General features: G+C 45.8%; 1 protein-coding gene across 5 annotated transcripts in view; it reads right to left on the bottom strand.

Annotated features, from left to right (window-relative positions):
* NBEAL2 (neurobeachin like 2) overlaps window positions 1–12,428 on the bottom strand; it is a 185,580-nt gene that overhangs the window by 97,151 nt on the left and 76,001 nt on the right. For all 5 annotated transcript variants that reach the window (XM_060281001.1, XM_060281002.1, XM_060281005.1 and 2 more), the window contains exons 4-6: window positions 7,093–7,174; window positions 6,292–6,416; window positions 49–131 (exon numbers count right to left, since the gene is read on the bottom strand). In XM_060281001.1, the coding sequence (XP_060136984.1) occupies window positions 49–131; window positions 6,292–6,416; window positions 7,093–7,174 (290 nt within the window). The remainder of the gene's footprint in view (window positions 1–48; window positions 132–6,291; window positions 6,417–7,092; window positions 7,175–12,428) is intronic.

Genomic DNA, 12,428 nt, shown 5'->3' with positions numbered 1-12,428 from the left:
CCGGGGAGGGCCGCGAGTGTGGGGAGAGAGAGAAACTGAAGTATTTACCTTGGAAAAACGAGTTGAACTCCTGAGGCAACACAGCTGGCGCAAACTTGTATTTGCTCTTCTCTTTCATGCTGACGATCTCCCTAGGAGAGGCGAGAAATGCAGAGGGGCGTGAGAAAGGTTTTGTAGACGAAGGAGGCAGCTTTCACACAAGGTGGCACAACACAACACAAGCCCAAACGCCAGCGAGAAGCATAGCTGTCAAGTTCTCCCTGAATAGGCTTCCTCGCGAGAAAAGGGAAAACTTGACAGCTATGGCGAGAAGCGTTCCTCTAGTTAGGGGTGACCGTGGAGTTAGGAAGACGGGGAAATGCTTTATCCAGAATCCGGACGATTGGTCTATCCGAGGGCTCACTGACACTTCCCCACGTCCCCACGGCTTTATCCCAGGAGGAAAACCGCTGTGGGATGTGATTCATAAGTAGCAGTCAAGAACAACATTCCTAGTTTTCCTAGAGTGGACATGCAGGGGAATGTTTGGTTCAGCCAGTCGAAAACTTCCTGTTTCCTCCTAGCTGGGGCATACTTCCATTGCATGTGACTAGAGGTTGGTGCGACCTTACCTGTCCAGGTAACAAAAGGGACAAGGCCCACAGCACCCTCTTTTTGACTTCCTCCGTTGTTGGAGCAGATTTTTAGGGAGCTGTTTGTTGGAGCTGTTTAGGGAAGCTTTTAATGTTTGACGGACTATTGTATTTTAATATTTTGTTGGAAGCCGCCCAGAGTGGCTGGGGAAACCCAGCCAGATGGGTGGGATATAAATAATAAATTTATTATTATTATTATTATTATTATTATTATTATTATTATTATTATTATTGATGAAGGGTGGTATAACAACAAACAACAACAACAACAACATCAACAACAGGGAAAGACCTGGGGAATGCAGAGGGACGAGACAAAGTGTGGATAAGCCCAAAGACAGGAACGAAAGCGGACACGGAGCAATGGATTCAAACTACAAGAAAGAAGATTCCACCTAAACATCATCATCATCATCATCATCATCATCATTATTAGCTAGAAATGCTGTTGGCTTCCAGCCAACAGAGAACAAAGGGATAGAGCGTCATGCTATACTTTGTAACTACCGGTAAGTCTCCCTTCAGGGATCCAACTGTGAACTGATGTGAGTAAACAACTCTTATATACTTTACACAAGATTGTGGCGTGTTTTAACCCCAACCCTGAGGTTATGAGTCTCGTGCTCTACCAAATGAGCTACCGAAAGGGCTTTAAAAGAGGATTGGACAAATCCAAGGCAGTGGAGCTTCCGAATGCCAGTTGCTGGGAAACCACAGGAGGGGAGAGGGCCCTTGGGTTCGAATCCTGCTTGCGGGTTTCCCAACAGAGGCATCCAGTTGGCCCCTGCGAAAACAGGATGCTGGACTAGAGGGGCCATTGGAAGGGTGGTGGGACCAACCGGTGTGTGTGTGTGTGTGTGTGTGTGTGTGTGTGTGTGTGTGGAGAGCCTTGCAGAACAGGGTTAGAAGCTGAGAGTCACTGTGTGAGCGCAGACTCGGACAGAGACGAGTCAGAGGTTATCTCTGCTACCCAGCAGCAGGGCAGTCCCAGTCCTGATGCCTTGCCTCCCCCTCGGACACCCTGATCGAGGAGAGCCCTGCGCGTAGCTGAGCAATGGGCCGGACAGGTCCAGAGGAGGAGCCCACCCCCTCGAGGCAACCTTAAACTGCTTGGGAGGGATCCGGCTAGTGAGAGGCTAGAGGGGAAGGCTGGGGCTAGTGGCCAGTTTCAGCAATGTATTCGCTTCTGAGTACCGTACACACAGAATCATAGAATTGCAACGTTGGACGGACCATCTAGTCCAGAGGTTTCCAAACATACCACCCCCTTTTTAGAACCCACCCACCCCTCGGAAATCTGCCTTCTTTAAGCGAACAAGCCTAGGACCCTCGTACTTACTTACAGGACCACCTCTCCTGATATGTCCCGCAGAGGACCCTAAGGTCCGCGAATAATAACAGCCTAAGGGTCCCGGGCCCTAAAGAAGCCAGATTCTCCTCCACCAGGGCCAGGGCCTTTTCAGTGATGGCACCGACCTGGTGGAATGCTCTGTCCCATGAGTCTAGGGCCCTGCGGGACTTGCTCTCCTTCCGCAGGGCCCGTAAGACAGAGTTATTCCGCCTGGCCTTCAATTTGGCCTGATCCTCCATTCCTTTTTCCCTTCCCTTTTTCTATGAAGAAACCTTTCTGGGTCCCCACATCTACCACTTTCCTGGTCTCCTTGCTGGCCATAGCAGGACCAATTTTGCTAGTTAGCCCTGGAGATGCTACATTTATGTTGTACTTTAAGCTGTTTTTAAGTCGTTTTTAATCAATGTTTTATATTTGTTGTCAGCCTCCCTGAGCCCGGTTTCTGGACCGGGAAGGGTGGGGTATAAATAAAAAAGTATTATTATTATTATTATAAAGATGCAATGACAAATTTGCGTCAGCGGACTTGACCACTGATTGGTTACAACTTGCATTTTGTGCGTTTATTTGGAAAATAAAGTAATCCCTATGACTTTAACTCTTACATTACCTCGGTTAGCATCCAGTGAACCGCCCTGAGACCTCCAGATATGGGGCGGTCTTTCAAAATTTGCTTCTCTTCTTTCTCTATGCTTCCACCACCCCCTTTTTTTTAATTCAACCCCCCCCCCATTGCACCCGAGGTTACTACGCCCCCGCCCACCAGATCGTTCCAGCACACACACACACCCAGCAGGTGGTATCACCACTTTGGGAAACACTGATCTAATCCAACACCCTTGCAATGCAGAATCTACAGGTGAAACTCGGAAAATTAGAATATCGTCGAAAAGTGCATTTATTTCAGTGATGCAACTTATTATTTTTTCTTTTTCTTTTTACAAGTGCTATCTTTTGGAAATTCCACAGTAATAAAACAAAGTTACAATAATAGAAAAATAAACATCGCTATTACATTTCATTAATTCCATTCCATTTATAATTGAGCCGCCTAACGACAAATCATTTCAATGACAACAAATAAAGGCTTGACATATCTCGCTTTGCATGTCCTGCATGTATCTCATATATTGGTTTCACCTCTTAAGTTGCATTGCTGAAATAAATGCACTTTTCGGCGATATTCTAATTTCCCGAGTTTCACCTGTTTTGTTTAGGGAAGTTTTTAATGTTTGATGTTTTACTGTGTTTTTAATATATTGTGTTGGGAGCTGCCCAGAGTTGCTGGGGACACCCAGCCAGATGGGAGGGGGTATAAATAAATAAATCATTTATTATTATTATTATTATTATTATCATCCTTATTATTATTAAATCATAGAATCATAGAATCCTAGAGTTGGAAGAGACCACAAGGGCCATCCAGTCCAACCCCCTGCCAAGCAGGAAACACCATCAAAGCATTCTTGACATATGCCTGTCAAGCCTCTGCTTAAAGACCTCCAAAGAAGGAGACTCCACCACACTCCTTGGTAGCAAATTCCACTGCCGAACAGCTCTTACTGTCAGGAAGTTCTCCCTAATGTTTAGGTGGAATCTTCTTTCTTGTAGTTTGAATCCATTGCTCTGTGTTCGCTTCTCTGGAGCAGCGGACTACTACTACTACTGCTACTACCCGTTTCTCCTAAAATAAGACATACCCATAAAATAAGCCGCAGCAGGATTTCTAAGCATTTGCGTAATATAAGTCATACCCCGAAAATAAGACGTATTGATAGGTGCAGTTCTGGAGGGCGCCAAGGAAGAGGCGAGGCTGGACATGAGATTAAAAAATAAGACATCCCCTGAAAATAAGCCACCGTGTTGTTGTTTTTGAGGAAAAATAAATATAAAACGGAGAAACACGGTATCCCATATGGGGATCGAACCTGCAACCTTTGCATTATCAGCGCTGTGCTCTTGACAGCTCCTTGACACTGGGTTCCCTCCCGGTTGGTCTGACTGGACCTGCCGGCTGCTGAAGCCAGGAGCTCCAGCGTGAAAATGGCCGAGCTGTCACTCACGGAGCTCTAGCCCCGTCCCCCATCGCAACCCCGACTCTCGTCCTTCCACACGCCTGCAATCACACCGCGCAGGAGTGGATTTTGGCAGCCGGCCCAAAAACCCGAGCCCAAGAATCGCAGCAGCCGCTCTCCTGCGGCCGCCCGCAAGCAAGCGCTTCATTGATTTCCCAGTAAAATTAAGTGCACTTGATTAATGGGAGGTATAAACAAACCGAAGCTTTTGTTTTAACGTTCCCTGCCTGCCCCAAGGGGCACGGGCATTTCCAGATCTCAAGAGCGCCTTCAAAAAACCGTAAACACTGAAATGCCTTTCTCCGGCGTCATGGCAAAACCCCAGCGAAACGCAAACCGTATAATGAGCCAAGAGACTCACCCGCCTGGAAGCACCCTTTGGGAAGCATTTAATTTAATTTTTAATTTGTACACTGCCTTCCTATATCACACAAGGCAGTTTACAAGCTGAAAACAACAACAAGAATCACACAAACCTTATAACAACCTGATCCAATACCCAAAGAAAAAAGTCGTAACAGAAATGTAACTTTAAAATAAACAACTTATTTCAAATAAGGTAAAGGTAAAGGTAAAGGGACCCCTGACCATTAGGTCCAGTCGCGGACGACTTTGGGGTTGCGCGCTCATCTCGCATTATTGGCCGAGGGAGCCGGCGTATAGCTTCCAGGTCACGTGGCCAGCATGACAAAGCCGCTTCTGGCAAACCAGAGCAGCACACGGAAACGCTGTTTACCTTCCCGCTGTAGCGGTTCCTATTTATCTACTTGCATTTTTGACGTGCTATCGAACTGCTAGGTTGGCAGGAGCTGGGACCGAGCAACGGGAGCTCACCCCGTCACAGGGATTCGAACCGCTGACCTTCTGATCAGCAAGCCCTAGGCTCTGTGGTTTAACCCACAGCACCACCTGGGTCCCTATTTCAAATAAAGTAACCCTCAATAATCCACCAGTATGTAACAGTGCACAATGAAATTAAATATCAGCAAACCATCATTAACAGAAAGTCAATTGCGATAAATAATGACTAAACTACTAGCAATAAAAACAGCAGCAAATCACAAGGCATAAAATACCACAATGCATAGAGAACCATGTAAGAGGGTCAAACAGAGAAACAAAGGCACACAACTTATAAAATTGTTGTTTTTTAAAATCCTGGAAAGCCTCTCGGTTTGGCAGCTGAGCAGCACCAGACCCCCCACGTGATAACCCCAAGGTTGCAGCTATCACCAGATCCTGACCCGCCTGCCGGTGGCCGGAGCCTCCTTCCTGACATGCAAGGTCTAAACCCAGAGCAGGGAACCGTTGGCCCTCCAGCGGATGCGGAACTACAACTCCCATCAGCCCTAGCAGGCACGGCTAGTGGTCAGGGATGATGGGAGTTGTAGTTCAGCAGAATCAGCCTATAGCATGGTACCAATAACGCAGGGTGGATAAAAATCAATGTGGTTTTTTTTTTAAATCGTTTTTTAAATTTAATTGGATTTTTAAAATAAATTGCATTTGGAGGAAAAATCTTTCTAAAGATAGTTTTCTATTTAAGTTACATTCTAGTCCAAAGGCTATTCATCAGGAAATAAGGGTTTGTTTTAAGTTTTTCATGTGTGCTAAAACTCAGTCTAAGGGGTGTTTTTTAAAACAAACAAACGTTTAACCATTTCAGTCAACAAAAACATGGATACATATGATATAATGCTATAGTTTTAGTTAAATGAATTGTTTAAATTGTTATTAAGGCAATGATTCTTTTTCTCCTTCCAATAAAGTACAGCAGAAAAGCTGTCCAAATATAAACAGTTAACTTATTAAACCTCACCATAAGTTCATCATTATCTGTCAATATATTTCTAATAGTATAACCAAATCATTTATTTTTGATGCAACTGTAAAAACTAGTCTGAAAATTTATTATTCTAAAAATGAAACCTTCCTCTGGTTGTAAATATTACGATGATACCGGTACCAGCAAGAATGAGTTTCTCTGTAAGAAAATGATTTAAATCAAGTCTTACTGACTAGTGATTTAAATCGTGATTTAAATCGATATGATGTAAATCAAATCCACTCTGCAATAACGCCAAGGTTGCAGGTTCGATCCAGGTAGGGGACAGCTGCATATTCCTGCATTGCATTGCAGGGGGTTGGACTAGATGCCTCTGGGGATCCCTTCCAACTCTTATGGTTCTATGATCCGGTGGTTCCCCACACCGTTGTACAACACACTCACCCACTCAGCTGCCTCCTCCACGTCTGGTAGGGGTCAAAGAGGCATTCATAGAGGTGCAACACGTAGAGAGTTATGTTCTCCAGCTGACTCCGGTAACGCAAATTCTGCCCCTGGGTGTTCTTGAGCTGCGAAGGACACAAGCAGCTCGGTTAATCTGCAGATTGCGAGGTGTCCCCCCCCCCCTTCCTTTCTTGATCTCAAGAAAGCTTTTTCTCCGACCCAACAGCTAGCTGAAATATAGTCATTTCATTAAGTTTGCTTTTGAAGGTGTGAAAACACCCCTGGGCACTCATTTAATTCATCTGATAACAAGGCCCCCTTCCAGAGCCACGAGAGGAAAGGAAAAAAGACCGGGCGGGGCAGAGGAAAATGAGTGTGCGACTTGAGGCTCGCTCCAAAAGGAAAACCTTCGTCTAAGAGGTCACCTTGGGGGATTGTTCTGTGCACTGCAGCAATGATCGGAAGGAGATTAACCACTTGGCTCTATCATGCTGCTAGTCCATATTGTTTCTGCCCCTGTCCTCGGGCCAATGGATGTAGCAAGCAACTGGGAAAAGCGAAAGAGGAAAGGAGGCCGTTCAGGGTGGAATGAGATGCTGGCAGTCAAATAATGCCTGTGTGTTGCTCCTGTATATAACTCCAAGCAAGCCCTGTCTCTTCCCCATCATCAAATCCATCCGTCTTCCCCTTTAGATATGTGGATTTCATCACCTAACTTGAACCACTTGCTAACTCCTTGGTTCCCAGGAATTTGAAGCATCCAGCCCTGGCGAACATACAGGGCGAGGAATCTGAGCTTACCTTGTTTGAATAAGCAGACAGCAAACTGGTCACCTCGTGAACAAACACCGGGGGCCGGTCAGTTTGGACATTTCCTAGATTCCTGCAAAGAAGCAATAGGGGAGGGTGAGAAACAGGCAGTCAAATAACCACGAAGTCCTTTGTCATCTGCAGCCGCCGGAGACCCAAGCCGGCTAATTTCTTCACATGAATGCTAATGCGCTGCAAAAGAGAGATAATGGTAATATTTATTATGTATGAAGCACCTCAAAACTAGGCGGTAATGAGAGAGTGGCTAAGTTGGCAAAGAGGAGGAGGGGCTGCTGTCCTGCTAATATCTCAGATGCAGAAATTTGCATATAAATTAAGTCGTGAGCATGAGCGCACAGCCCATGAATTCCTGGGGAGTTTCAGGCGACAGCCAATTTTCTAGCCCTCAAGTTCTAGGAAAATTGGAGGTGCGCTTTTTGCAAACTGTGTCTGGTACTCCGGACAGCTGGCCTGCCTGTCTCTCGTTCCAGCACATCCCCTTCCATCAATACAACGCAGAGTTGAAAATACGTAGCACGTTTGCAAGGTAATAAGCCTGCAAAGCAGAAAGTGAGGAGGAATTAAAGCAGGACTGTCTCAAGCAAGTCGGGCGCCCTAGCGCCGTGGTGCGGAGATTGCTCCGGCGCCCTTGCCCTGGTGGGCGGGCGCAGCGCGCTGTGTGGCACCCCCCTACCAGCCTGGCACCCTGGCACCCCGCACCACCCAGCCTACCCCTAGAGCCGGCCCTGAATTAAAGAACCTTTTAATGAGGGTGAAAGAGGAGAGCGCAAAATATGGTCTGAAGCTCAACATCAAAAAAACCAAGATCATGGCTACTGGTCCCATCACCTCCTGGCAAATAGAAGGGGAAGAAATGGAGGCAGTGAGAGATTTTACTTTCTTGGGCTCCGTGATCACTGCAGATGGTGACAGCAGTCATGAAATTAAAAGACGCCTGCTTCTTGGGAGAAAAGCAATGACAAACCTAGACAGCATCTTAAAAAGCAGAGACATCACCATGCCAACAAAGGTCCGTATAGTTAAAGCCAGGGCCGGCCCTAAGGCAAGGCTGAGTGGCGCAATGCGCCAGGGCGCCGAGCCACCAGGGGGGCGCCGCGCTGGGAAACGGGGCGGGGGGCGCGTCGGAGGGGTCTTCGCACCACGGCGCCAGATATGCTTAAGACGGCCCTGGTTAAAGCTATGGTTTTTCCAGTAGTGATGTATGGAAATGAGAGCTGGACCATGAAGAAGGCTGATCGCCGAAGAATTGATGCTTTTGAATTATGGTGCTGGAGGAGACTCTTGAGAGTCCCATGGACTGCAAGAAGATCAAACCTCTCCATTCTTAAGGAAATCAGCCCTGAGTGCTCACTGGAAGGACAGATCGTGAAGCTGAGGCTCCAATACTTTGGCCACCTCATGAGAAGAGAAGACTCCCTGGAAAAGACCCTGATGTTGGGAAAGATGGAGGACACAAGGAGAAGGGGACGACAGAGGATGAGATGGTTGGACAGTGTTCTCGAAGCTACGAACATGAGTCTGACCAAACTGCGGGAGGCAGTGCAAGACAGGAGTGCCTGGCGTGCTCTGGTCCATGGGGTCACAAAGAGTTGGGCACGACTAAACGACTAAACAACAACAAGCCTGCAAAATGGGAGAGCAATTTTCTCCATGGGAGCATGCTGCTGCTCAAAGGGAAATGTTTGTGCATGCATGTCAATATCAACACACAACAGGCAAATGGGTACATGATGCAGGTCTTGGTTCTGTTCCTGCCAGTGAGAAAATTATTGGAGATGCTTTCGCTTAAACCGCCCTCTTCAATACGGTTGGGGCAGGTTGCAAAGCAACTGCTCCCTGCAGCCCCCCAAACCCTAAATATATTTAAGCTGAATGCTGAGGAACTATTCAAAATCCCCCAAGGAAAACCCCCAAAATGCCAGCCCGAAAATCCCCCCAAGCCTAACGTTAAAGCACATTCAATTTGCACACAGCTGTTTTTCACATGGGGGACTCCCCAGAGCCTAGGTTCAGTTTTATACAAACTCATACCCAAAAGCAGCGCAGTCCTCTTTGGGGTTGCCACCTTTTCCCTAGCTGGGCTCCAGTGCTTTTCAGTAGGTGAAGTTTCCCCCCCAAAAAAAGGAGATAAGAAAAGCTTTTTCAAAGGCACAAGAGCCCTGCTGAGGAAGAGGAACAACCTGAAACCTTATAGCCTGCCCCTCACAGCCTCCATAGCTCAGTTGGATAGGGCATGGTTGCAGGTTCTATCCCCAAACGGGACAACTTCAAATTTCTGCACAGAGTGGATAAAAAAATCAATGCTTTTAAAACATAAAATAAATAAAAATCAGATTTTTCAATTAAAATTTGATTTATTTGATTTAAATTGGATTTATTTGGTTTAAATCAGATTTTTTTTAAAAAAAAAATTAAATTGGATCTTTAAAATAAAATGCTTTTGGAGGAAAAAGATTTCTAAAGATAGTTTTCTAATTAAGTTACAATATAGTCCAAAGGCTGTTCATCAGGAAATAAGGATTTGTTTTAAGTTTTTCATCTGTGCTCAGTCTAAGGTGTTGTTTGTTTGCTTTTTAAAAAAATGTTTAACCACATCAGTTAACAAAAATGGATACATATGCTATGATGTTATTGTTTTAGTTAAATAAGTTGTTTAAATTGTTTTTTTAAATACATTTTATTCCAATTTTCCAAATTCAACAAATTAACAAAACCAATCTTTTATACAAAATCTTATATTCACATCTTTTACCTTGCTCCGCCGAGCTATGACTTCCCCCCCTCCCTTCATGCGGGTTTCTTGTTAATTCCCTTTTTTGCAGTTCCTTTTTTGACATATTGGTCAATTCGTAAGGTTTATTTTAATCCTGCGAGAGTTTTTAACGATCTACAGTTTTTCTCCATATAGTCCACATATTTACTCCAGTCCTTTTGAAACCTTGTCTCCCCCTGGTCACGAATCTTGCATGTCAATCTAGCAAGTTCAAATAAGTTGTTTAAATTGTTACGTATTAAGGAAATGATTATTTTTCTCCTTCCAATAAAGCACAGCAGAAAAGTTGCCCAAATATAAACAGTTAATTTATTAAACCTCACAATAATTTCATAAGTATCTGTCAATATATTTCTAATAGTATAAGCAGATCAGTAATTTTTGATACAACAAAAAACTACTCTGAAAATTTATTATTCCAAAAATGAAACCTTCACCTGGTTGTAAATATTAAGATTAAACCAGCAAGAATGAGTCTTTCTGTTAAAAAATAAAATAAAATTTAAATCAAGTCTTACTGATTAGTGATTTAAATCAAGTCTTACTGATTAGTGATTTAAATCAAGTCTTACTGACTTGTGATTTAAATCATGATTTAAATTGTGATTTAAATCAATTTGAATGAAATCAAATCCACCCTGTTCCTGCATTGCATGGGGTTGGACTAGATGACCACTGGGGGTCCCTCCCAGCTTATGATTCTATTATTATGAATAGCATTGTGGGGGAAGGGGGAATCCTTTTGGTCCTCATATCACGTGCCCTCTCCAAATCATTCCTTTAACTGCTGAACGATGAAGCCTCTCTTCCCATTTTCTTAATGCATTCTACCGAAAATACTGGATTTTCTCTGCCACACACCAATCCGTACAAAAACCCACACCTCTCCACTTACCTTTAGGTAATGGTAAAGGTACCCCTGACCATTAGGTGCAGTCCTGGACGACTCTGGGGTTGTGGCGCTTATCTCGCTTTATTGGCCGAGGGAGCTGGCGTACAGCTTCTGGGTCATGTGGCCAGCATGACTAAGCCGCTTCTGGCGAATCAGAGCAGCGCACGGAAACGCCGTTTACCTTCCCGCCAGAGTGGTACCTATTTATCTACTTGCACTTTGACATGCTTTCGAACTTCTAGGTCAGCAGGAGCTGGGACCGAACAACGGGAGCTCACCCCGTCGCGGGGATTCAAACCGCTGACCTTCTGATCGGCAAGCCCTAGGCTCTGTGGTTTAGACCACAGCACCACCTGCGTCCCACTTACCTTCAAACACACACAATTTAGCATTTGCACCCCCACATGTTACCCAAAACACCCAAGTTTTACATTAACTCCACCGTGGGCTTCAGAACAAAGTATGCCAACCAAACAAGATTCACGCACCCGTTGTCTTCTCCTTAACCCCCCCCAATAAAAGTGTGATTAAATCTCATTCTAGCGTATTTTAAGAGCAGGCTCGATAAGTGGATTCAGATTTAGCATATTTTCTCGCACGCCCAGAAGAAAACATCTCCCTCGGTCTAGGAAAGCACACAAAAAAAAGTCACCGAAGAAAACGGGCTTCCTACCCCTTCCCCGTAAAGCCCCGAGTAAACGCTATTATTCTGTGCAGGCAAATCTCTGCTCCTGGCTCAGAGAGTTGCCAGTCGCCCCGGGGCAAGTCCAGAAGGGGCAAGTGTGCAAACCCACCCCCCACCCTTCTCAAAGTCCACCGCAGGCCTACTTCAAAGGCATTCTTGGTGACGCTATTAATAAAGGCAATTCCAGCCAAGACCCCTCTCCTGGGGAATTTCATTTCAGGTCTCTGGCGGCCCCCGGGGTTTCTTTGTAACTGTGCGAGAGGAGCAATTATCAGCCGGTCCTTATCTCTGGCTCGCAGACCTCACAGGAAGAGGGAGAGAGAGAGAACATGGCTTTGCATCACACCAGACCCAGAATAGCCCAGGTTTTGTGTGTGTGTGTGTGTGTGTGTTTTAAAGGGGGGAGCCAGGGAAGCAGAGCAGCCCCAGCTCTTCAGCGGCTGGAGGTGGGCAGGGATGCAGGCCAGGAGGGAGGAAGGAAAAGGAGTTCCGATAGCAGAGCGATAGCTGGTTATTGGCAAGGCGAGGGGCGGCCCAGGCTCAGAGCTGCTGGAATCCAAAGTGGGCGAGAGGCCAGGAAGGGTCGGTTCGGGGCAGGACGGCTGGGTAGGACAATTTGGTTTCACGCTGTCTCTTCCTCTGAGGCATGGGAAAAGGAGGGCACAGGGTGGTTAGCGCGCTTTGGACGAGAGAGAGAGACGCCGAGGGCCTTCTGGCGGTTCCCTCGTTGCGAGAAGGCAAGCTGCAGGGAACCAGGCAGAGGGCCTTCTCGGTGGTGGCGCCCGCCCTGTGGAACGCCCTCCCACCAGATGTCAAAGAAATAATCAACCACCAGATTTTTAGAAGACATCTGAAGGCAGCCCTGTTTAGGGAGGCTTTTAATGTTTAATAGATTATTCTATTTCATTTTTCTGTTGTAAGCCACCCAGAGTGGCTGGGGAAACCCAGCCAGATGG

The sequence above is a fragment of the Zootoca vivipara genome, chromosome 12 (genome assembly GCF_963506605.1).
Source record: "Zootoca vivipara chromosome 12, rZooViv1.1, whole genome shotgun sequence".
Taxonomy (NCBI): domain Eukaryota; kingdom Metazoa; phylum Chordata; class Lepidosauria; order Squamata; family Lacertidae; genus Zootoca; species Zootoca vivipara.
The sequence above is the reverse complement of the archived record's forward strand: the minus strand, read 5'-3'. Positions and strand labels throughout refer to the sequence as shown.